We start from the raw sequence: 26463 nt of genomic DNA, 5'->3' as shown, positions 1-26463 counted from the left end.
CTTGAGGCCAGGGCAGAAGTGACACTGTGAAGGCGCGACCCTCTTTGCATCGCTCCACGGCCCCCCTGGGGGTCGCGCCCCACAGTTTGAAGACCCCTGATCTAAAGGCATCTTTATGGCTCATTCACCTTCTGAACTCCTGCATATCTATTTGTGTGGAGATGCAGAATGTCTGTGCCTATTCCTGGACCCTTCGGGCTACTAACCAATTAATGTTATCCATTCTTCTAAGGGAAAATTGTGATCAGTTCAAATAGAGCATTTTCCAATCATAAAACACACAATGCAGTCATGTAAGTGTCATTAAAAGGGTAAAACCCTTATAAAAAACATAAAATTCTTATAAAGTTTAGTACAAACATTATCGAAAGGCCCTGACAGTATTGCATTAAAATAGCTTTTAAAGACAAAACCATCTAAGAAAAACATTCTTGTTAAACATCTACAGGGGAGAAGCAGCTTGGTCTAGTGGTAGGTCCTAAGCAGGGAGATGTTTCCTTCGCAGTGCCCAGGCCCAACTGAGAAATTTTGTGATGGCTATAACAATGTCTACTCATGTATTTGTTGCCAAAATACGCAAAGCTACCATGCTAGACCTAGTACCCAGATTTAAACAAAGCAGCTTAAGCCACTTGCGGCGGGGGCCCTTATAAGCCTGGCACTCAAATAAGACATGGGATATCGACTCTTCCTGGGTTAGACACACGGGACAAATAGTGTCTAATGAGTTGTTCCAGTTGGCAGTGAATGATCTTAATGGGAGATTGCCCACTCTAAATTGATGATATAATTTCCTGTCTCCAGGTTTCGTAATTAAATTCCAGTAGGCCTCGGCTTTCACTTGTGTTCCAGGAAGATGCCTGTAAGGGACTTGCTGCCCACCACTGACAAGGACGTCTTAGTGATCATATCCCAATAGAGTGCTTGGTACTCCTTTTTATTGGGAAATGAGTTCCCTATAGGATCTTCCCACAGGTGTCCAAGCCCCATGTCAAACATATTGCGCTTAAGCTTCTGAAGCCATTTAATTTTTGAGGACAGGTCAGCATTCCTGACATACAATAAGGCATCGGCATTGGACGCCAATTCCAGTGTGGTCTATAGCCTCCTCCAGTATGCTAGGGGTCGGAAACTGCCACCTCATCAAAGGAAGTGCAGCCTAGATCTAATAGCAAAGGATTAATAGGGGTTGATTGTGGGAGAGCGGTCCCTGACCTCAGAAACTTATTTTGAGCCCGAACTAGAGGGACTAGATTTTCGAACCTCCAGAGTTCGGCGCCATATATTATGGAAGCTCTGATTTTCCCTTTATAAATCGTCATAGCTGGCCCCACCGGTTTAGTGGTTGAGAGTCGGTTTTCTTTTAGTAGGCTCCTGCTAACTGATTATGCCTGAGAACTAGCACGTCTAACTGTGGGAACCAGTTCATCCTTCTACCCATAGTCACACCTAAGTATGTGAAGGTATCAGTTTGTTCCAAAGGTGCTTTTTCCATTTTTGCTCTGCCTTTAACAGATTTATACTTATGCAGCACCATGAATTTTGTTTTGTCAACATTTACTATAAGATCATGGTCATTGCAGAAGTCTGTAAATCAGTCAAGGGCACGTTGCAGACCCGATTGAGTTTCGGATTAAATTAAAGTATTGTCTGCAAACATTAAAAGAGGAACCCTTAAACCGGCAAGAGTTGGAGCATCAGTTGGGAAGTTAATATAATAAGTGATTACCTTATTTATGAGCAGGGAGAATAGGGTAGTGTCAAGGACACACCCTTGCCGCACTCCCTTATTTACTGGGAACCGATCAGTTAGTTCACCCTGCTGTCCCCACCTCACCTGTGCATAATTTGCCTCATGCAGTTTAATGATAAAACCTAGGATTTCTAAAGGCATCCCTGCCTCCTTTAATGAGGCCCCCCAAAGCTTGTGGCGTGGCACTAAATCGAATGCTGATTGTGAATCAACAAATTCTGCATAAAGGGTCCCCCCTGCAAGGATTACTGTGTTCCAATAAATCATCATAAATCTAAAAACTTGATCTATAGTGCTGACATGGGGTCTGAAGTAGATAATACATTTTGATCTTCTACCCATTTGTTGACCCTTCCTAGCACAAGTCTAGCCACTGTTTTCTATAGGGTGTTGATGAGGCTTATCGGCCTATAGTTGCTAGGGGAAGGAGACGGTGGCAGTGTCTCCAACCCGCTTGCCGGCTGCCTCAACAAGGAGAGCGTCCAAGTAATGGTACTAATTTCAAATCGAACTGTGGCATTATTTTAAAAGGAATTAACACTGTTTTTAAATTGTGTAATTTTTAAAATCGGAGCGCATTACTTGCACCTCACGCACTCACTTAGAAGCAGCACTGCTTCCAGCCATCCTCGTGTGTCCCACGGTTGGTTTCAGCGCTAGGCTGCCGCCTCCCACGGTAACAAGGGGGTGGCAGGCATTTGACTCACTTCCTGTCCCACTGGGAGCGGTTAGCGCTCTAGTGGATACACACAGCGCTATATAGGCAGAGCGCCGGGGGAGCTCGCTGTGGGAAGGAGACGGTGGCAGTGTCTCCAACCCGCTTGCCGGCTGCCTCAACAAGGAGAGCGTCCAAGTAATGGTACTAATTTCAAATCGAACTGTGGCATTATTTTAAAAGGAATTAAAACTGTTTATAAATTGTGTAATTTTTAAAATCGGAGCGCATTACTTGCACCTCACGCACTCACTTAGAAGCAGCACTGCTTCCAGCCATCCTCGTGTGTCCCACGGTTGGTTTCAGCGCTAGGCTGCCGCCTCCCACGGTAACAAGGGGGTGGCAGGTATTTGACTCACTTCCTGTCCCACTGGGAGCGGTTAGCGCTCTAGTGGATACACACAGCGCTATATAGCCCTCGCGCCTTCTCGAGCGCGCAGCGATCGCGCGCAGCCCCGCCGAAGACCCGCCGAAGACCCGCCAAAGAGCTGCCCGTCTGCGCCCGTCCGCTACAGGACGGGGCACAGGGGCCATGGACTTTGTGCCCTCCCTGCCAACTCGATTAGGTACGAGTCCCCATTTAATCACCTATACTGCTCATTCCCTACTAGACTTAAAACCGCTGTCTGCATGCTGTACTAAAATACCATGGCATACTGTTGAGGGAGCCTTCTCATGTTTAGAATGCCACCGCCGAATGCTCAGCAATAACATTCCGTCTGAAGCTGAAGCTCCTGTAGTAGGGCTGAAGTCTTTCCTTTTAAACGTGCGATCCCTGCCTAAACATCAGCATGAGGTATGGGATCTGGTACATTCTACCCAGCCGGACATATGTTTTATCACTGAAACCTGGATGAAGCCCCACACCATTACAGCTGTAACAATGGGGATCCCAATCGGATATAAGCTTAAACATCTAGATAGAGAAGGGAAGACAGGCGGTGGCCTAGCAATTATACACAAGGACGATTTAAAGGTCACTATACTTTCACAACATCAAAGTTTACAACTAGAAATTATGTTTTTTAAAATTTACCTAACTAGCCACATATTCTGGAAAGGAGCTCTGGTTTACCGTCCCCCAGGACCAAACCCAGATTTTCCGCTCATTCTCCAAGAATTGCTAGCTCCCCAATTTAAATCCAATGAAGACTTTATTCTTCTAGGGGATTTTAATATCCATGTAGACCAGCCAACATTACCTGAATCCTACTCCCTTATCACTGACCTGTCAAATCTAGGTCTAGAGTTAAAAAACAGTGGACCCACGCACAGGGGTGGCCACACGCTAGACCTTGTCCTCTCCAACTGTTCCAAGCTCACCTGCCTCCCAGCAAGAGAGATTTTATGGACAGACCACTTTCTTTTAGAAACCTTACTCTCAACTCCCAAAAGACCCACTAATAAAGCACCCTCCCTTCCCACTTGGCGCCGCCAATGGCACAAAATTTCCTTAACTAACTTACAGGAAATTTGGGTACAACCCACCATACTAGCAGAAGATACAGTAGACACAGCATTGGCAAAATTCACTGACTCAATCAAGCGAGCCATTGATACCCTGGCCCCTCTAAAACTATACAAAGAGTATCCCTCCTCTAAACAAGAAAGTTGGTATACTCAGGAGTTAAGGGAAGAAAAACAGAAATGTAGGCAAGCCGAGAAAAAATGGAGGAAACATAAGACCGAGGAGACTCGAGCGGTTTTCCTTCATGCTCAATCTAAATACTATAAAAACATCAGGCAGGCTAGGAAAAACCGCCTTTTGCAACAGCTAGAAGAAGCTGCTAACTGTCCCAAGGAGCTTTTTAAAATCCTTCAAAACTTTGTTAAACCCGCCGCATGTGAGAGCTCTGATGAGTTCTCACAGACTTTATGCGACAAGATATCATCTTTCTTCGAGAGTAAAATAAATAATATATATGAAAAAATTGTGGCTGCCAATAACAGCACAAGTGACATCAATAAGATCACACCACCAACCCCGCCTAAAGACAACGCACATCCACTATCATCCTTCCCTCTAATTGAAAATACAGAGCTCCCTCATCTCATTACTCATATCAAATCAGGATCTCCAAATGACCTCCTCCCTGCTAAGATGGTTCCTCCTCTGATCCCTGTCCTGGGCCCTTCTATACAGAATGTCATTAACATCTCCCTTACGAAAGGACAAGTCCTAGCAGATTGGAAAAGGGCGGTGGTAAACCCAATACGTAAGAAAGCGGCATCCCCGTGGACCGACCTTTCCAACCTGCGTCCCATCTCTCTCCTGCCATACATCAGCAAGATAGCAGAGAAGCATGTGAACACCTATCTGTCACAGTATCTCGAAGCGACGGAGGGCCTGGACTATTCTCAATCTAGTTTCAGGCCGAACCACAGCACCGAATCAGCCCTCCAAACAGTGACCAATAATATCAGAATGGCACTGGATGAAGGTAGCTCTATGATTCTGGTGCTGTTGGACCTCTCCGCCGCTTTTGATACGGTGTCTCACAAAGTGCTTCTTGAGCGACTAAAGGACGTAGGACTGGAAGGTGTGGCTCTGGCATGGATGGAAAGCTTTCTGTCAGGCCGTTCTCAAGAGGTTAGGCTGGGCTCCCACAAATCCATCCATAGGGAGCTCAATAAGGGAGTGCCACAGGGTTCTTGCTTAAGCCCGACACTTTTCAACGTGTATGTGGCTCCCTTGGCCAACCTAGCAAGATCATTTGGGTTTACACCGGTGTCGTACGCTGACGACACCCAACTCCTCTTTCCCTTTAAAGACCTGACACCTGCAATAAAAAGATCTTTTGCAGAGGGAATGAGAGCAATATCTACATGGATGTCATCAAACTGTCTCCAATGCAACATAGGGAAAACGGAGGTCATGTTGTTTGGACAAGCAGCAACACACTGGACATCTGATTGGTGGCCCCTGGAATTAGGTCCTGTTCCTAGCCCTAAAAACACGGTGAAAAACCTTGGAGTGCTATTAGATCAGACACTCACTTACAAGGACCACGTAAATCAGGTGGCTAGTACCTGCTTTCGAGCCATTGGAATGCTAAGAAGAGTGTTTCCTTATCTGCCAGACTGCCACAGGAAAACACTTGTGCAGGCATTAGTCATCAGCAGAGTGGATTACTGTAACGGCCTTCTATTAGGAGCAAATGAAGGGCAGTTTAAAAAGTTACAGGTGATCCAAAACACGGCTGCAAGGGTAGTCCTTAATGCTCCCCCCAGGACTCCCTCCCTCCCGCTGCTGATTAGGCTCCACTGGTTACCAGTAAGGAAGCGAGTGCAGTTCAAGACCCTATGCACTATCCACAAAAGTGTGATAGGCAAAGGCCCAAAATATCTAGCCAGAATCTTCCAGCTATATGCCCCTGGACGAACCCTGCGCTCAGGCAACCAGCAGCTTCTGCAGGTGCCTAGAATAAAAAAGTCCAGACAAGGAGGGCGAGCTCTAGCCCATCTAGGACCAAAGCTTTGGAATTCCCTACCTCTCGAGATGAGATCACTCACCAATCATCTGACCTTTCGTAAGCTCTTAAAAACACATCTATTCCCCAGTAACTGATCCCCCTTTGTTAATTTGTACCATATACTTATCTATCCATAATCATCTAAGGATATTCTTACCGGCAAAGCGCGGAGATACCCCTTCGGGGGTCTATTCAGGCGCTATAGAAGAATATAAAATAAATAAATAAAATAAAAATAGGGCTGGCACGGTCACCCTTTTTTATAAATAGGGAGGATTTCAGCCCCACGCTATGTGTCTAGAATTGGCGCACCTCTAGCAATGGCATTTACGATGTTAAAAATATATTCTGTCCCGTTTTTCCTATCAGTCTTATAACCTCTTAAGTGCTGCGTCGGGGCGTTGGCCGACGGCAGCACTACCTCCCCAGTGCTGTGCACGACCATTGGACGTCCATTCAGCACTAGTTCCAATGGACAGCGCAGCACTGGGGAGGGATATTTGCGCCGCATCTAAGGTGATAAATGTCGGCCGGGATGCAATCCGGGCCAAGAGCCCTCCCTGCTGGTACCCTTCCAAGACCCTTTCTATTTCCCTTTTGTCAAATATAAGGACAGCCTCAGTGTTAACCTCAAAGTCAGCTGTTGCAACGCTAGATAGAGAGGCAAATTGGGCTTGGTAGTGCTCCACCCAAAGATCAGGAGGTACATTATTAACTGGTGTAATGTCAATTGCACCACTGCCCATTTTACTAATTTCCAGAATTTGTCCCAGTTCTTCTCTTTGGTAGTGTTGGTTAGGCTCACCCATCTATCCTCGTCAAAGGCCTTTTTTCTTGGAGTTTGACTTTTTTGTAATTTGCCCTTGCTTTTTTGACCTATTGCCGTGCTCCTATTTAAATTGCATTAGAGAGATGCTTAAATGCTGCTCCACATGCCTCGTCGTACCATTTGGCCGATTTTCTTTTAACATGCCTAAAGGGTCTTCTACTTTTAGTAAAGAAGGACTTTAGTTTTACAAATAAATCCTCATGAACCTTCATGAGGTCTATAGGATAGCTATTCAGAATATCTATAGAACCAAGCCATGTTAGAGTTCCTTCAATTGTAGATTTAATCTGCTTTAAGGTGCCTTCATCTTCAGAAACTACTGCCCATTTCAACCGACGGCAGTCTTGGGTCATGATTACTTCTCCTATCTCGGTTTCCAAGGTGGCCTTGGAGTGTTCCGAATCCATCCTAACTAAATTTAATTAAAGTGGGTCGTGATCACTCTCCGGTCTGTGGTGGACCAACATAGCCACCAGTCTAGGCCATAGCTCCAGACTAAGGAGGATATAGTCAATTCTGCTACCTCTAGTCCCGTTGGAATAGGTGTTATTACCTTGCATATTTTTGGGAGATCTCCCATTAGCAGCCCTTAGCCCTCTCCCTAGAGATAAGCTTTTTAGCTGCAACGCCGCCTCAGACCATTTGTTAATAGGAGGCAGTGATAAGGATGGAATCCCCCAGTTCTGGTCTTCCTCCATACTAAGGCTACAATCGTTTAGGCCTAGAGGCTCAAATGTGCAATTTAGATCGCCTGCGATGACCAAAGCATATGTGCCAACCAGGTTCTCTATAAATGTGTCCAGGAGGGCAATAGTTGGGGAGGCTTTCCCACCCGGGATCCCTCTTGCATAGACATTAACCAATATGAAATCTGGGACTCCAGCTAAATAAATCTTAATAGAAAGAATGTCAGGGCTATCTATTGATAGTTCCTCTATTTGGAATAATGTCTGTTGCTTAAACCATATTAACAATCCTGCACTAGCTCTTCCCTTGGGATTTGCAATTGCCGATTTACCAAAGGCCAAATACCCTGGGTGGCAGATCAAGTCTACCAACCATGTCTCCTGAAAGGCAATAAAATCATACCCCTCAATAAAACATGACCATTCAGTGGACAGTGTTTTGGTATTTATCCAAGATAACAGGGAAATATGTGGTGGATGTATACCCTCAGAATTTATGGGGGGTGGTGGGGACTCCATACGAGCCTGACTATCATCCCCCGTTTGATGCAGAACCTTGTTAGGGCTTTGGGGTGAAATTGCACAGCTTTCAGAGTGCACTCTCGATATCGAGGTAGGTGTAAATAGTTAGTTGCATAGATCTAGGCCAGATAAGGGGGCAAAGCTGTTAAATAAGGGTACCTCTAATGATCTTTGTACAGGTCTAAAGGGTGCCTGTATTCACCTGTCCATACCTAGGCCTACCGACCTAGTAGGGAAGCGGGTCCCCAGGATGTAAAAATATCCTAAAGGTAAGATGTGCACTCTGTTAGTGTGACTTCCCTGCGTTCCTCCTAGATTATCCAACAGAAATGTTGTTATGTACATGCTGTTAAAATTGACGACTACACAATCACCATTCCCTTCTTTCTTGAAAGGCCCTATTCACGGTATTCGTCTAGCCATGATCATATGCTTTTCTACACCCTCCTCCAAAATCCCAGCGTCCTTGAGTCGGATGTTAAACAAATGCAGCGTTTTATGTAACAGTTGCTCTGTGGTTTCAGTCTGAGTTGCCCGTAGGGGGGTAACATCCGCCAAAACAACTACTAATGGTGCAGTTGCCGGAGGAAGATTAAAAGCAGTAGAGTGAATTGGCAAGGCATTGTGTTCTGATCCCCTATTTCCCTGTGCCCTGTGGTGCAGTAGTTGTGCTTGGTCGTCTATCCAAGGTAAAGTTGTTGTGTTTAATGAACCTTATTGGAGCTACTACTGTACCCCCTTTGCCATCGCCCGGTGTACTCAAGATTGATTGGGCAAATTCACCAGATTGATTCCCTAAGTAGACATCATTCCTGTGCGGGGAAGCTATTGCCTTTTGTGGAGCCGGGGCTGGATTATTGGTGGTCCTGGGAGCAGTTTGTATCATTGCTTCATGCAGCAAAGGCTTGGGTTTGACTGTAACCCCAATTGGCACCTTATTCCCCAGGTTGCTGGGTGTAATCACAGGAGCAGATTTAGATTGTGCAAGAAGACCTTCTAATGCAGAGAAACCTGTCTTGACCTGAGATTCGGAATTTGTTAACTGTTCCTCAATTCGACTAAGTCTATAAATAATTGGAGATAGAAGTGTTGCCAGTAGGTTTTCAAGTCTTCTCCACATTTCATTGAATGAGCTAGGCCCACCCATGGATGCAATATTAAAATCCGAACAAGCAGCTGCAATGTTATCTTGTGTGCTGCAGTCATCATCTAAGACACGGCCTCTGTTTTTATTTGTCCTTGGAGCTTTTGCAGTGACTGGCCTCTGTGGACCACCGCCCCTTTTCCTTTTTACTGCCGGGTCAGGAGTAGATTGGTTAGTTATATTGTTTTTATTTAAATATAGATCTGGCCGATGTCCGTGGGGGCACACTAGTAGTGGTTTTAATTATCGCTGACAGTGATGAAACAGCGACCTCACATGACCCAGTTGAAGGACTCAGAGCGCCACTTGCCTCCTCGTTAGGGGTTGGTGTATTGGAACTGGCAACCGAATAGACTGGAGAACGGGCTGTTGCAATTAAACCCAGGGATGACTGTTTAGTCTGTTGCGGGTCCATGGATAGACAATGCTCTGTTAGTGATATCTCTTTTTCCAGAACAGACGTAGCCCTCAGTATGAATTGGTCTAGGGTCCCACCACACTGCCCCCACTGGGTGCACCTGTCCTCTTCACATCACGTTTACTCATCTTGGTGTTGTTGACAAAGCCCGCACAAACAGTGATTCACTATTCTCCCAGTGTTTGAAAAAATTTGAGGGATATGTTACAAACCTGACCTTGTGGTGAAGTCGAGGTTAGATGGGGGGGCCCAGCCCTGGCCCCCTTTTGAGCATCTCCTGGCGCTCGGCGTAGCGGTGTGCGGTGTTTGTGCCGCTAGGAATGCTGGGTACTGTACTTCAGTACAGCAATGGCTTCACCAAGTGCCGGTCGATGTCAGAGTCCCCTCTACCTGCATCAAGCACCAGACCCTTCAGTAGTGGGAAAAACAGCAGGTAAAACAGCCCTCAGTGGTAGCAAAGTGGGTGGGTGGGCCGATGGATGCTCACCAAGGAACTTTGAGAGACAGCGGAGCACAGAGCACAGCAGTAACTCCTCTACACAACACGGGCTCCTCCACGAGCTCCTCCAGGGGCACTCTGTTCTCTGAAAGGTTTATGCTTCTTACTGCGATGTAAAATGCCTCTCGACCTCTGCAAATATTCCGAGGCTCCTGCCGCGTTGAGCAAAAATTTTAATCTCCCCGGCCTCCCTTGGAATTGCCATGGTTCTCTCTGCGATGCCTGGTATCGGAGATAGTCATGACATAACCCCGTTGCAATATTTTATTGGTTTCTGAGGTTTTTTTGAGGAAATTAGTTAGGTACTCTTCCTCCTTCTATTATCTCACCTGGCAGTGGCAGGGAGAGAAAACATCTGCTAATTGACAGTCACTGAGATGAACCTGCACAGGGTTGTAGGCAACTCCCCGCCTCTCTGGTGCCTTCTTCCCTTTGGAATGAGATAATAGAGTTGAGTGCAGGAAAGAGGGTGGGAGAAACAAGTCTCCTTTCATGGCAGCCTACTATCTTGTTACTTGTTCCAGTGTGCCATATTTTCGGTTTGAAGTCAGTGGTTCCCATGCCGCTGGGATTAAAAGTCAGTGTTTTCTCCCTCCCTCACTCGCTCAGTCAGCTTATGTACAAACCTGGAACCTCTGCACCATCATAAGGCCTACAGCTATGCCCTTTGATATAAAAATGGGATGTAGTGGTGTTTGGTGGTAGTAGCTGGGTCTACAACATATATTAAATGACTGTACAAGGGCCCATGCTTGAAGTATCTGGGTATGCCGAATAAACTATATGGACCTTTGGATGGTATGAACGTAATGGCAGTATCTGGCCATATTTTATATGGGATGAAGTATCCCTCTGCCGTACAGGATATGGCTATTGCAAGTCATAGAGAAGTTCTAGGGCAGAAGGCTGAGGTCCTTTATAAGGTCATGGAACTCAAAGGTTAATTGCAATATCCTTAAATTGTACAGCAGTAGGTGTTTAATTCTTTGTAGTACATGGCCACATCCTCACATTCACCCTTCTCTCAAACCTCTTAAACCCTTAGTGTCTTGCACAAGATATTATGTTGCAGATATATAGAATAAAAAGAGAATCTGGTACAAAATTAAATATATCTTTGTTACAAAAAATGTTACAATCAGTTTAATAGTTAGGCAGATTAAAAAAAGAACGGGGCTCACATTGTGTACATAAATGCAATGATATTCTATTTGTCTGTGATTACTTTCAGTATGCAAAAATAAACATATTCCTATGCATATCTCATTTCCTTTAAGAAACAAGCATTGGCAATGGGAATAGGTCTGGCTTTAAAGGAATGTTGTATTGGACTGTGCACCATTATTACCAGTAAATAGCAAGGGACTCGATATGTATGTGTGTCAAAGCAAAGAACTGCAGAATATTATTGGTAAAAGAAAAAAGGTCATATGACAGTTGCACTGTCAAACTAGACTTCAACATCCATATACGTTGATGAATGCCCTTGTCCCATCTGTGCTGCCAGAGAAAAGCACGATACGTGTTCTAGTTATCTAAGGCACTTTAATAGCATTAGAGTGTCACATCTGTGACTCTGAACATTCAGTCTCAGGCTGCGGGATTAAAAACAACATGATCACAGCTATGTGAAGAGCAAGCACTTTTCTTGTGGAAGCACACAACTTCTGAACATTCAAAATATATCGTCGGAACCAAAGCCCCTCTCTAGTGATGGGTAAATCACTGTCTGGTAAAAGCGGCGCTTTCAAGCTAGACCATAAAAAAGATCAGAGAAATGAAAAACAAGATGTCATTCTCGCCATTATGTTTGAACTGCAGCTGCAATGATGTTCCATAACCTGCCTTTCACTTTGGCTACTGGCTCTGACAGCAGACATTATGACGTTACAACTCGATTGTAATAACTTATTACAAGTGAGCAGCTCCACCATTCCTTGTTGCAATTGACTAGCGATATCAAAGGTCAAATGTAATAAGAAAATCAGAAACATGCTTTTATATAGGTATAAAAGCTCCCATGTTGTACAATAGCATTATGTGGCAATCAGCGGTGGTATTATCTGGGTATTTGATAACAGTCACTAGAGTTTGGAGGCGTTGCTTAGCTTATGATAGCTGTACTGGGGCATATTAAGGAAATATGTGGCCACCAGTTGCTAGTACCTGATCTATGATGGCATTTTTCAATCAAATGATTGTTTCATCTGTGGTATAAAGACAGTGTTTGGAAACTGATTGCAGTAAATGGGCAGTAGATGGAATTATTGCCACATATGAACAGAATTTGGCCACATGTTGGAAGTATCTGGGCATATGGTAGCTATAAATGGCAGAAGATGGCTGTACGTGGCACATAACTGTTGTACCTCCCATACATTAGTTGTACCCAACACAAGAATGATATTCATGAAAACTGAATGGCTAATTATAGAAATGTGATGGCAACCTCTGGAAATATGTCAGCTGTACCTGGGCACATGTTGCCAGCACCTGGGCACATTGTGGCTCTATCTGACCACATTGCAGCAGTATCCTACCATATGATGAAAGTAGGCAGTACCTCAGCATATACATACCGTATCTGCACATATGATGGCAGCACCATGGTATTCAATAGCAATATCTGATATTTGATTGAATGATGCATGGCATCTCATGGCTGCACCTGTGAAATGCAATGGAAGTGGTTGTGTGACAGAATATTGTTAGAAACAATATTTCCTGATCTAAATATTGTCTACTGAATATAATTTTCCAAAAGTATTGGGCATAGATTTTCTATCACTAACACAAATGGTTGCCATGTTTATTAAAGCAATATCTAATACATGAAATTTCTTTCAGACAATATTTAGGTTCCTATATTGTTGTACCACACACTTGTTAATATACGGCTGGGGATTCAAACAGAAAGTAATTTGCTTTGTTGGGAGAGGGGGCGAGGGGTGTGCGATGTCGCTTCTGCTACCCCTGAGACTTTGGTGAATTTAAACCACTATTTCAGCCTTGTTTCTTAGGCCCCCTTCAGTTAGTTCATCCCAGTTCAACCATACCATACTAAGATGGAAGGAAAACGAACATAGGACAACCAGGTGCAGGGTGAATTTAATAAAAGCATACAGGAGTAAAACTGATTAATTGTGCCGTTTCGTTGGTAAGTGATTACTGTCCCCATATAAATTGTTTTGCACAAACTGCTTGCATTCCAGTCAGATTTGATGGATCTGTATTTGGCCTAAAACAGGCAGTGAAATGGAGCCTGTTCCTGCATAAACAGCAACTGTGATCACCAGGGCCGGCTTTAGTGCTGGGGGCACCCAGTCCGATAATCATTCTTGGCACCCCCACACCCTATGACTGCCTCCTCAGATTCTCTTACTAGAATGGGGTAAAGTGCCCAGCATCTTTCCAATCATAAGTTATTGCCAAACACAGCACCCCCCCTGAGTTCAGAGCCCCCTCCACAGGTCAGCACCCTGTGTGGCCGCAAAGGTCGCACTGCCCTTAAGCCGACCGTGGTGATCACATAGAACATGACCCCTTCCCAACTCTACCTTCATTTGTCATATTAGCTTTCCCACCAAACCTGTTCCAGTGAACAAAGGCATGAGACAAACAGGTGAAACAGAAGTGTGAAGAGGGAGTAAGGCTGTGATAGAAACCACTAGTCTGAGGCGATAGAGACATTCTTCCGCTACCTGACTGTCCAGAGGATGTACCTCTTCTAATGCTTGCATCTGAGGAATTTGTAAGTCCAACTTCATGAATATGAATGTTGCCTCGAATAACTGAACCCACATTGCCTTTCAAAAACATGGGGCTAGTCAGGGAGGGCTTTAGGGCAGTGCGATGGGTGCGGTCGCACTGGGTGTTTACCTGGGAGGGGGCGGGCGCTGATCTTGGGCGGGGGGACATGTGTCTAACAATAACTTAAGATTGGACACATGAGAGGCACTTTTGCCCGGTGGTAGTGAGAAAATCCGAGGAGGCGATCTTAGGGTGCAGGGGCGCCATGAATAAATGTCGAACTGGGTGCCACCAGCTCTAAAGCCGGCCCTGGGGTTAGTCATGGTGTCTCCTTAAAATGTAATTTAAATGATCAATTATGGAGAACAGAAAGTCAGGCTTAGCCTGAAAATGGGCAGGGAAGAGAAGCCCCATACACATCTGTACATCATACCTCCAACCCTGCATGATGCAGAGAAGATGGCCGACACATGTCCATACTATCCCCGTCCGTGCCAGCTTGTGTCCCATTTAGATTCCCTGTATGATAATAAACCTTACTTGGATAGCAAAATCCTTGGGCCCAGCTCTCCTGGGCCTACGTTTCACACCATTGTGTTGACTGCCCTCATCTCTATGGCCCAGTGGCGGAACAATAGAACCTCTGCGGCGGGGGGAGGGGGCGCACCCTGAGCTCCAGGGGACCTCCTCCGGCACTATCCATGGGGGGAAGCGGGGAGGGGGAGTGAGAGCTCCTGATTGGTTACGGAGCATGGAGGGCGCCCTTCATGCACTTTGCAGGAGGGGTTCCCTCAAGTTTCGCTACGCCACTGCTGTTGCCCCAAAAACACACATCGGAATGCATTTACAGATACCAAGAACAACTGCATTGTAGCAGAAAAAACACCTGAGAGAAGGGAGGGGAGTGTTAAAAGAAGTGGAATGAAGTATTGTATAAAAAAGCAATAATGTAAGTAATGCTCAGAGGTCCCAGGAAGGCCTCCATCCCCGCGCCGCTCAATGCCTCCGGCGCTCACTTCCTTCTTCTTCTCCCATCCCCAGGCCAGAGCTGCCAGCCCCAGAGACCCCTGAGGAGATAAACAGCAAGTGAGCTGGGTTATTTAATTAGACACGCGGCATTTGTCATTGTTTGTCTGCTCGTGCTGCTGTGAAAGAATTTGTCTGCCAATATGAGGAGATTCGTACAAGGCAGGCAGCTCCTGGGGCTTAGTTTGACACTTCAGTTTATTTTTAGAAAGTGGCAGAGAAGCTATAAAATGATCTAGAGCTGTTGTTCATCTTTTGTGGCTGCTGCCAGAACTCAAAGTAATTTATTATATTTTGTGTTTTGTCTCCTCCCCCTTCCCCATCCCAAACAGCTCCTCACAGTGACGTACAATGGAAAGGCCGATCTTCTGCCTGCTGATACTCAGCATGTCCGTGAGAGCACAGGTCTGTCCAAAGAGGTGCATGTGCCAGAACCTGGCACCCTCCCTTGCCATTCTCTGTGCCAAGACTGGTCTTTTGTTTGTGCCAACGGTCATAGACCGCCGGACGGTGGAGCTACGCCTGACGGATAACTTCATCACTGTCATCCGCAGGAAGGACTTTTCTAACATGACCAGCCTGCTGCACCTGACACTGTCCCGGAACACCATCAGTCAAATTATGCCTTATACCTTTGCAGATCTACGGGGACTCCGGGCGCTGCACCTGGACAGCAACCGGATTCTGAACGTGTACCATGACAATTTCAAAGGCCTCTTCAATCTCCGGCACCTTATCCTCAGCAACAACCAGCTGCAGCACATTGACCCCACCTCTTTTGATGACTTTGCAGGGACCCTGGAAGACCTGGACCTGTCCTACAACAACCTGATCAATATCCCTTGGGAGATCATCGGAAAGTTGAACAATGTCAACTCTCTCAGCCTTGATCATAACCTGATTGACTATGTCCCAGAGGGGGTGTTCACCAATCTCCTCAAACTAGCTCGTTTGGACATGACGTCTAACAAGTTGAAGAAGATACCCCCAGATCCACTCTTCATGAGAATACCTGTCTTTGCTAAGTCAAAGGGGTCTCCCATGTCTTCTCTGGTCCTTAGCTTTGGGGGTAACCCCTTACATTGTAACTGTGAACTCTTGTGGCTAAGACGTCTGACTCGGGAAGATGACCTTGAGACTTGCGCTTCCCCTCCTGATCTCCTGGGCAAATATTTCTGGACCATCCCTGAGGAGGAATTTATTTGCGACCCCCCAGTTATAACTAGACACACAGGGAAAATGTCAGTCATGGAAGGTGAAAGCGTGCTCATGAAGTGCAAAGGCGCTGGAGACCCTGATCCCTCCATTCACTGGGTGTCCCCGGAAGGTAAGGTCGTTTCCAACACTTCCAGAACTGTCTCGTATGAAAATGGAACATTGGAGATACTCATCACAACAATTAAGGACAGTGGCACCTTCACCTGCATTGCCTCGAATGCAGCGGGCGACTCCACTGCTTCAGTAGAATTAGCAGTCAATCCACTGCCCCATTTCGCTAACACTACAAACCATGACAAACGACCAGAGACAGGTCCATCGGATATCCACACTTCGGCTAAGTCGAGCAATGCAGTTAACGCAAATGAGAGCAGCATTCAACAAGAGAGGAAGGTAATAGCAGCCGATATGACCTCATCCAGCGCCCTCATTCAGTGGTACCCTCAGAGAAACATTCCTGGGATCCGTATGTTCCAACTCCAGTATAACAGTTCATCTGATGACACACTGCTATACAGGTGAGTGCCTCCAAAGTATCACATGTACTCTTCTAAATGACCATTTAATGTATTGTGGTAGGAAACTATTTTAGGCAAAATGTTTCTCACAAGCATTTCCCAAAATCTTACGGATATAGCCACCAAAGGAGCCTACAAAACACCATGAAAAATACAGTTTCTAATTTCCCAATAAGAAGCGAGTATGCGATATTCATAAATTCTAGTGCATATTACCTATATTCACCATCGCATTGCAACTTGATGCTGCTCGATCTTTTGTTGACCCAAGAGATTCTTTTAAACATTAAATGCAAATGTATGAACAGTAGAGCAGGGTAAGTAAGCAAGGGATTTATAGTGTGTTTGTGCAGCCAGGGTTCTTATTGAAGCTGCTGACAATGAAAAGAGAACCCTGGGTTGCATCTGTCAAGCCATAAAAAGTTTGTTTGTCATAATATTGAGTTTTTAAATATTGTTCTGCCAGAACTTGTGACCAAAATCTCGGCCACCAAGATAGCTTGAAGGTGTGCACAGATTGTCTGCTCTTAACTCTGCATCCATGTACCTTGAAGATATATATTGTTTACGTTTCTGATATTTTGTTCATGATGTTTTGGTAGGACGAGATTTAAATGTCGACAGGAAAAATAGAAAGATTTAAGTTGCTGTAATATATTGTTGTAAAGGTTTGCTTTTGTATAGTACAGTTGTGTTTCAGATCTTAGAAGGCACATCTCTATGGCCTTCACAAGAACCCAAAAGATTAGATGTATGCATCACTTTATGTATATATTATCCTTGACAGAAGAAAGTGGAGATCAGCTGATGCAAAAGATCTAGCAGAGGAAGAATTGTCAAATTGCTTCTTTTCTTAGAAATGCAGTGAGTCATAAAAGGCTGAGCGCAGTGCAAAGGATGTATCTTCAAGAATGCATGGAGCCAATGAAGGTGAAGACCTTGACTTTTTCGTATAATGTCTTCATAACAATTATTATTTGTGTTAATGTAAACTTTTAGGTCCCTTTATACCATTTGAAATACTCTGGAGGTCAGTGCTGTCACCTATTTCCTGTACAAAAGGGGGTGGTGATGGACGGAGCATCTGAATCAATCAAACACTCACACCCAGTCAATAGATCTGGGTTTAATCCATCACCGTTCTTTAGCCCACTCTGCCACCCCAGTTCAGACATGGCTATATGCAAATGAGTCTGACCCTGTGCCTCATGGGAACAGTCCAGCCCGAACTGCCAAGCCATGTCTTCCCTGGACCGGAAACAAGCTTCCGAGGACCGGTTTCTGGCATTCCAGCCGTCTTCAGCCCGGCTTGCTTGAATCCAGTGGCAAAGTGAGCAAGGGACTCACGTCTGAGCATACCCTGCCACACTTATGGCTGCCAAAAGCGGTACAAAAGGGGGTGGTGATGGACGGAGCATCTGAATCAATCAAACACTCACACCCAGTCAAAAGATCTGGGTTTAATCCATCACCGTTCTTTAGCCCACTCTGCCACCCCAGTTCAGACATGGCTATATGCAAATCAGTCTGACCCTGTGCCTCATGGGAACAGTACAGCCCGAACTGCCAAGCCATGTCTTCCCTGGACCGGAAACAAGCTTCCGAGGACCGGTTTCTGGCATTCCAGCCGTCTTCAGCCCGGCTTGCTTGAATCCAGTGGCAAAGAGAGCAAGGGACACACGTCTGAGCATAACCTGCCACACTTATGGCGGCCAAAAGCGGTACAAAACCCCCTTTTGTACCGTCACCTATTTCCTAGCAGCCTGGTAGAACAGTATGGATACGTCAGCCACTATATGGTTAAGATACAGCATGATTTATTACACCTCAAAGCTTTCTTAATCGTTATTGAGGGATGGATGCTTTATGAATATTTTAATCCTGCATTTGCAAACCACAACTGAGTCTGTGTTCTTTTTGGGCCTCAGACCTTGCTGTAAATTGTCCCATTCAGGGAATCATGCTACATCCAATGCGTTCTTTATTTAATCCATTCACTGCCTGTAGCAATATATTAATTTAGAAAAGTTTGCTTCTGACAATTTTTATGAAGAAAAGTGATGTTTACAGCACTCTTACCATAACATTTTAATAATGAATTTTCAAAGTATTACCCACAAACCCCAGTTCCAAATTATGGCCATTGATATAGGAAAGTAGTTTTTTTAATCTGTTCACGTGAATTCTTTATTAAGACTGAAGGGGTTCTCATATCATCAAAATAGAATACTTTCCTGGAGCACAGTGGAGAAGTGTGGCTCACCGGTTCGAGGCGGCAGACCCAGAAGCAGAGGTCAGCCTGGGACCAGGGTTCAATTCCCAACGCGGCAGGGTACGGAACCAATGTCAGTGGGCTCAATAATTCTCGCCTCGGTGCCTCTCTAACCATGGGTCCTACGCTGCAACTCTGGGCAATAGCTTGCTTAATCTCCACAACGGCCCCCTCGCTGCCGGGGACGCCGGGCTTCACCTTGGTTATACCCAATAGGGACCATCTCACAGGGAAAGCCAGGACGGGTTCCCCAGCGGCACACAGCACCAAGAAACCCTGGGGTGAACGTGCGCTCTACAAATTCATACTAACATAACATAACATAACACTTCCTTTGAACCTGCCAAAGGCAAATTTTAAAGTTACAGACCTTGTCTGTGGAAGCAGGAAGGCAGATCCACTTTGCATGGATCAGGGCTGGGGTTGATACAATAATATTGGAAGATACTGGTGATTGTGAAGTTTGCTGTCCTAGGCAAAGGGAGGAAGTTGAAGCTGACTAACTAGTCCAAGCCTGTTAAACCCGGGTGCAACCCTAATATTACAATCCACTTAAAGGTTTCCTGACTGTGTGGCTTCATGACTATAGATGGCATTATAGATTTCAGCTATGGAGATACACCTAAGACAAACAAAGCAGAAATAAATATAAACTAGCCGCAGAGCCCTAGGACACTTGATGTCTCTTTGTTGTAATGATTGATACACACAACTGGTGATTATAAAATTGCTTGCTGTCCGTACATGCTTTCATTGAACACCTGGAGATATCTTGCAGGGGTTGTAAACATTAAGTTCCTGCCTAACTTTAAGTTAATGTATTTTTCTCTTCGTGTTGCAGGAGAGGGCCTAGATTACTATGACTTGATGAGAACCCACTGTTGGCAGCAGCTTTCGCACCTGGCAGCATAGATGTCTTCAGACCCTTCCTGTTCCATCTAACCATTGAACGATAAATGAATGGGAATTTCTCAGAAGCAATGGCTGAATCTAGTGCTCACCTCTTGGTGCACTTTGAAGTTGTTAGTTTTAGACAATTTAGTAGAATAGATCTGATTTTCAAAAAACATGAATTGAATTGAACTGCATTAACAGCCCCCTCTGGTTGTACCAGCATGTTCTTTCTGAGTGGAATAATTGCTGGTCTAGCTGATCACCCACAAGACCCCTCAATTCAAGTGTTTTGGAACGAGATCTGAGCATCAGGGCTGCTACAATCTATACAGCAATGGAGAAGGCCCAGTGCCTCATTTCGGGTGATTACATTTTCTGCATGACACTAATATTAAGGTGGCTCTAAAGAATGCATAACTTTTAGTGGTCAGGGTTGCCTCAAACCCTGTCCTAAATAAATGATTATTTGTCCCTGATTACAAACTGGAAGCTAAATTCCGATCCCGGTACAAACGAGTGTGGACAGTAATTGGAATTTCAAGTGTACAATAAATACTGCACCACAGCTGTATTCTCCTGACATGTTTTAACAAGTAATTAGACAAAATGTATTGATTGAAGATAAGACCCATAAAAAGGTCTATTTGTGGAACTTACAGCCTTATTCATGAAGCCGAAATCGTCTCGCAAAGGGCCAGATTCTGAGCATCTGGCCCTTTGCGAGTGCGAATTTTGCATTTGGGATTCATCATCCCAAATGCAAAAATCGCTAATTGCGATCTCGCAATTTTGCGAGGAATTACATTTAAGGAATCTCTATTTGGGATTCCTTAAATGCAATTCATCATCCAATTTTGTTTTGCGAATTCGCAATTTCTGGCCGCAATTTACCGCAAGGTCAGACCTCGTGGTAAATTGCGAAAACTCAGATGAATGCTTTTAAATGCATTTTTCTGAGTTGCATGTTACACACACACATGTCCTTTGGACATGTGTGTGTGCAACACCTGTGTAAAATTTCATTTGAGGGGTGCTACAGGGTGTCCTTTGGACACCCCTGGCACCCTTCTTATCGCTATCTTATTTGCGATTAGCTAATTGCTAATTGCAAATAAGGAATACTCCCCATTCATTCCTATGGGCCTTTTGGCCCATAGGAATGAATGGCGAGTTATTCCTTATTTGCGATTAGCAATTTGCTAATCGCAAATAAGGATTATGTAGGAATCGCATTTCTTTATGCAATTTCTACATGAATCCCGTTTTGCGAGTCCTTAATAGCGATTCGCTATGAATCGCTATTAGGGGCTCGCAAAACGGGAGAATGATGAATCAGGCTGCTAGAGCTTTAAACACTCATTCTGCATGTTATGTCTCATTTCCAAGTGAAATTCTTGAAATAGGAGGTATTTACTAAGTCCAGTAAATAACTCACCCCAGGGTAATGGCATTTAGAGGGGGAAAAAATTACCTCCATGCCAGCTCACTCACTTGTAATCAGGGACCTCGTCCTTCCTATCACTCAATAGGAGCAATTCATGTTCTTCTGAGTTTGAAAACATGTCTATTCCTTGTTGACCAAAGAGAACAGGAAGATTTGTTAAGCATATCCTCTTTGAATTCCTATTTGTTAAAAAATGACTAAAGCATCTGTCCATTGCCCCTGCTCCAACATTTCTTTCTCTCCAGCCAAGTGGGAATCTATAGAAACGTTATTAGTGTCAGAGTGCTAGCTTTGAGAAGGTGGTATGCCATAAAGCACCTAGATACAAATATTATCTAGAGATAAAATCAATCCATTTTCTACAACCTGACTTGAAACTCTGCTGCCTGAGGGAAGGCTCTTTGTTGCGTCAGTTTTTGAGCTTGCTACCTTCCTGTCTCTTTCTAGTTGACATAAAGTCACAGGATAAACACTGTGTCCTAAATCATCTGAATGTTTCTGGTGACTACTTTTTCTAATGCTGCATTAATAAACAAAATTCTTTGGAAATTGTAATAACTGAAGACCATTGGCAAATTCTGTAGGGGGAGAAGATAAGCTCCGCTTCAAGGCAAAAACTCTGCATTATTATTGGCCTGCAGCTAGTATATTCCTCAAGAATATTTTGTATCAGATCTGCATCATTAATCCCAGTGCAAGAGTAGTTATGGCTACGGATGGCCACGCAAGGGCTCTTCTTGTATGATTATATTAGTACTTACTCGCCCTCTAATGGCCAAACTACTCTAAAACATTAGATGCATTTAAACAGAAAAAAGGGACTTCCTCAAAAGTCCAAGAATTGTATTATAGAGCTTGTTTTCTTTTTTCTTTCCTCCTTTCATCATCAACACATAGTTCAATGGTGTCAATCCCAATATACTCTTCTCCAATACCGAAATAACGTGGGAGCTATTATGTGATGTCTCAAAAGCAGTTCTCTTTATTAATCTTCAATATACCAATGAAACAGCCCGGCCAATGTGTTTCATCCTCTGAGAGGACTTCATCAGGATTTCTGTATTCCTTTGCAGCAGTATCGCATTGAAGTCTAGGTGTAAGGTGAATCAGTTCTCCCAGGAATTCTTTGGACACTCATATTGCTGCTTTAGTACCATAAGGAAATACCAGAAGGCATAGATAAATAAAGTAGCTTAATATCCACACCCATTAAGTTCTGTAAGCCAGACAGAAACCTGTCATTCCTGAAATCCAGTAACTTCTGCTCCATGCCCGAGGGATAGTAATAGCCAAAGGCAATCTGAATTTTGTTGCTGCGGATCTGCAGCCCATGGTCTTGGGATGATTGATTAAAGCATATAGATATTGCCTTTTTAAATCTGTATCTGGTATTATGTAAACTATTGATGTACACTGTGGAGAAGTTAACACAACTAATGAGGAGATGCCCAGTCTAGCATGAGAGGAACTGAAAACAACCGAATGCTGCAGAAGTGTGGAGACCCAGTCCTAGTAGCTTGTCCACCACCTGGTTAGATTCAAGAGTCCATCGGCCCACCCTTACTGGCGGAACATCGTCATCTGGAACTCACGGAGATACAGGTCTAGGACCACAGCCCTGAGCCATCTTGCCCTGCTGGGTACCTGGCCTCATGCTCCTAAACGACTCATGCCAAGGTGAATGTTCAAACCGTATGTACTCTGGTGCGGTGCAGTGCTTAAAGTGTGTGAAGATTAAAAATAGCTACTTGGACAAAAAAATATTTATTAAGGATTATACAAGTGCCATATTTAAAATACCCTGATAGTTTGAGATATAATCACTATCTCCTGGCTACAAACTAATGCGGTCGACATGTTTCATCCGTCATGGTCAAACTGACCTGGCTTTCTTCAGGACCTAGATATTTAAGTGATATCAGCTACTGCAGGAAATAATTTATGACAAGTGCAAAAAGGTGTAAGAAACAAAAGTATTAAGGTAAAGTTGTGGCCCTCGCCACCCTACCCGACATGCAAATTGTATTTTTGCTGATAAGAGCTACCTCTTCTTTCCCAGCTTTATGTGGGAGGAAGGCCTCGCCTCACCCGGCTGACTGCTCGGAGAAGGAAGCCCCGCTCTGTCCGTCGGTGCTCCAAATGAGACTGCTCGCAGTAGCTGATATCACTTAAATATCTAGGTCCTGAAGAAAGCCAGGTCAGTTTGACCATGACGGCTGAAACATGTCGACCGCAAGTGATTGGGGAGCGGAGGTGGGCATCTCCTCATTAGTTGTGTTAACTGTAATTGGGGAGCGGAGGTGCTCTCAGTCTTTAATCAATTTCCCTTGGACCCTTATTTACCCTTCTTTTTTACAGTGGAGAAGTGCCTTTCCCTCAGTGCCGGTCCTAGGCCTTCTGAGGCCCGGGGCGAAAGGGAAGATGTGAGGCCCCTCCAAGTGACATCACAGAAAGTGACTTTGCAGGACTTTTGATTTTAGTTATTTGGCATCAGTGAAGCAAACTAATGTGGATATCAGTAACATCATCATCATTTATTATTCCCTGGCTACAGCTATCGATTTCATCTGGTGCTATGATTTCGGTGCTGCAATAACCTGCTGATGAGCCCTATGCCCTGCTGAGCTAGTATGCTGCTGGGACATAATTATTTCTGCTGATGAGCCCTATGCCCTGCTGATCTAGTATGCTGTTGAGACAAAAATATTTCTGCTGATGAGTCCCGCACTGGTTTACTCTGCCGATGAGTCTGGTGCTGGTATAATTTGCTGCCAATGAGCCTTTTACACCAGAATCTACCAATGACGAGACAGAATCATCATCATCTGCTGATGAGCCCACCAAGATTTCAAATAATATGCTGCTAATGAGCCCAGGGGCTTCTATAATACGCTGTCAACGAGCCCGATGCTGCTTTAGGGTGGCTGGTGAATCCTCAATGCCCATGCTGTAGGGCTGATGAGGCCTGTAAATTGCTGGCGATGAACCTACAGTGCTTCCATAAACACCTGCTGGCGAGCTCAGCCAATTGCTGCTGTACGTTGCTAATGAGTCCACCCAGTACTACTGTAATGTGCTGATGGTGAGGCTAGATCTGTAATTCTGTTCTGGAGATTAACCAGGTCCTATTTTTGTACACTGAGATGAGCCCGCCCGAATCGGCTATAATATGCTGCCAATGAGTCTGCTGCTGGCATGGCACGCTGCTGATGAGCCGGCCCAGTTAGAATACCAGTTGGTGAGCCTAGTGATGTGTTATTATTTTCAGCTGAATGTAAACCGGGTGTCAGTGTAAACTGACTCCGCTGTACTCTCCTGTACCTGAGCCCTCTGTTTTTCTAAGGTGCTCTTAATAAAGTCTGGTGGTCATTTGATCGGATGCCGGTTTGCCCGGCACTGGTATAATCTGCGTCCTGTGATCCCAGTACTGTAGTAAACTGCTTACGGAGAGTCTGGGGCACTTTTTCTTGATTCCATGTCAGCCGGGCGGGCGCTGTTTTAGTCTGCCCCTTCGGGGGCTCCTTTTTCGACGGTGGGTGATCTCTTGCGCCGTATTACTTCCTGATCCCTGCGCAGTAAGTATATTGTTGTGTCTACTACAGCTCCGGGGTAATAGGGGTGGGGTGAAGGGGAGTGGGGTCACAGGGATGCAACGAAATCTGCTCCTGTCTCTTCCTGGCAGGTGATGCTCTGAGCTAGAATTGCTGCGTCATGTTTTGTTGTGAACTCTGGATCCCTGGCCCGTGCAGTGACGTCATGTACTTGCCCTGGCGCTGAACTTACTGGAATTGGGGCCGGCGGCGGGGCCCCCCTGAGAAACACACACACTCTCGATGTTATTGGACGGACGAAAGAATGCACTGTGATGTGCTCACTGCGCAGCGCTTTTCCCCAGGCCATCATCATTTATTATTCCTGGAACTGCGGGGCCGGTGGCGGGCCCCTCTGAGCGCGAGGCCCAGGGCAGCTGCCCATACCGCCCATGGCTAGGACCGGCCCTGCTTTCCCTTAGCTCTTTACTGGGTCATTCAGTGGCTAAGGGATATTGTCTAGCAGCTAGGTGATCAGTATCACTTATCCGATGTTATAGTTTACACAGGACTGGTGGTCATCTCTATTAACACGGCCTCTGATGACCTCCACAGCAAAATGGAAAAAGCCGCCATCTAATATGGAGTAAAGATAGATGGTGCAGTGTGACCATCTATGGGGGCATTGTGCTAGCATTTCCACTCTGATCCCAGCCCAAAACTCATTCACCTGTATTCTTGTGTTACTTTTGTTTTATGAGAAGAGCAATTACAATCAGCAGTTGTAACCAGTCTCTTATCAAAAGTACGTATTGCCGGAGCAGAGGGGAAATTAAGTGCAGCGAGTGTGAAAGGATGATGCGCTATTCCCAAACTGTGAGCATCAGATATGCTAACATTATTGACTAAAAGGATGAAGATTTACAGACTGCTTAGAAAGCTTGCTTAAAAGAGGAGCCAAGTCCTGGGCAGTCATGAGCTGATTGAACATGTTATCCTGTAGGGAGACTTCCAAGTGGAGTACTTCCCCATTTCAGTACAACACAATTGATGCATGCCGTACTACCGCATACATCTGGCACAAGGGAAAGAGCAACTAATGTGTCAGCATGATTGTCTTAGTCCTTGGGGCCTAAGGTGCTACAAATTGTAGGTTCTAAAGAGTGCATTTTTGCCTGGCCTCAAATGAGATGAACCTGTTCATCAAGGGAGTCTAAGTATCAATACATTTTTGGGAGTCCTGCACTTCCATCGGGACAGCCAACCTAGGCAGCACAGATATCCTCTGGCTCAGTGTCATAAAAGGGCAGGTTCGAATGCTTTGTAGCATCGTTGTTGCAAAGGCTGACTTGCTATTCTGCAAAGGGCGGAAGGACTTACCTGGCCGAGGTGAGTTAAGCTTCATGCAAGTCATCCTATATATTCAATCTCTTCCCCGGTAGCCATACCAGGTTTACTCACAAAGTCAGGAGCGGCCTCTGCAGGTAAGAACGGCGAGGCGGGGTGGGGGGGAGTCAACAGATGACAGCGAGGTAAAGTTACATTTTTAAAAAAAATAAAACCACTGACCTTGCGCTCGACGCATTGCTGTGTCGGCGATGCAGCGAGCACAAGGTAAGTTGTTTTCTTTTTTTTATTTAACTTTACCTCGCTGTTGCCTGTCACTTCACCCCAACACATCCTGTCTCGCCGCTCTTACCTGCACGGACCGCTCCTGCACAAAGTCAAGTGAATCTTGACCATAACCATCTAACAAGACCTTAGTACTGTGT

The 26463-nt window shown here is 45.0% G+C and overlaps 1 protein-coding gene across 1 annotated transcript in view; it reads left to right on the top strand.

Moving 5' to 3' along the window:
- The window catches only part of LOC147692711 (leucine-rich repeat and fibronectin type III domain-containing protein 1-like protein), a 407389-nt gene that overhangs the window by 251935 nt on the left and 128991 nt on the right, over window positions 1–26463 (top strand). Inside the window, exon 2 of the mRNA XM_086938877.1 lies at window positions 15148–16551. Coding sequence (XP_086795003.1) covers window positions 15167–16551 — 1385 coding nt within the window. The 5' untranslated portion in view covers window positions 15148–15166. The remainder of the gene's footprint in view (window positions 1–15147; window positions 16552–26463) is intronic.

This window comes from Lissotriton vulgaris, chromosome 9 (genome assembly GCF_964263255.1).
Source record: "Lissotriton vulgaris chromosome 9, aLisVul1.2, whole genome shotgun sequence".
NCBI classification, from domain to species: domain Eukaryota; kingdom Metazoa; phylum Chordata; class Amphibia; order Caudata; family Salamandridae; genus Lissotriton; species Lissotriton vulgaris.
This window is presented reverse-complemented; position numbering and strand designations above follow the sequence as displayed.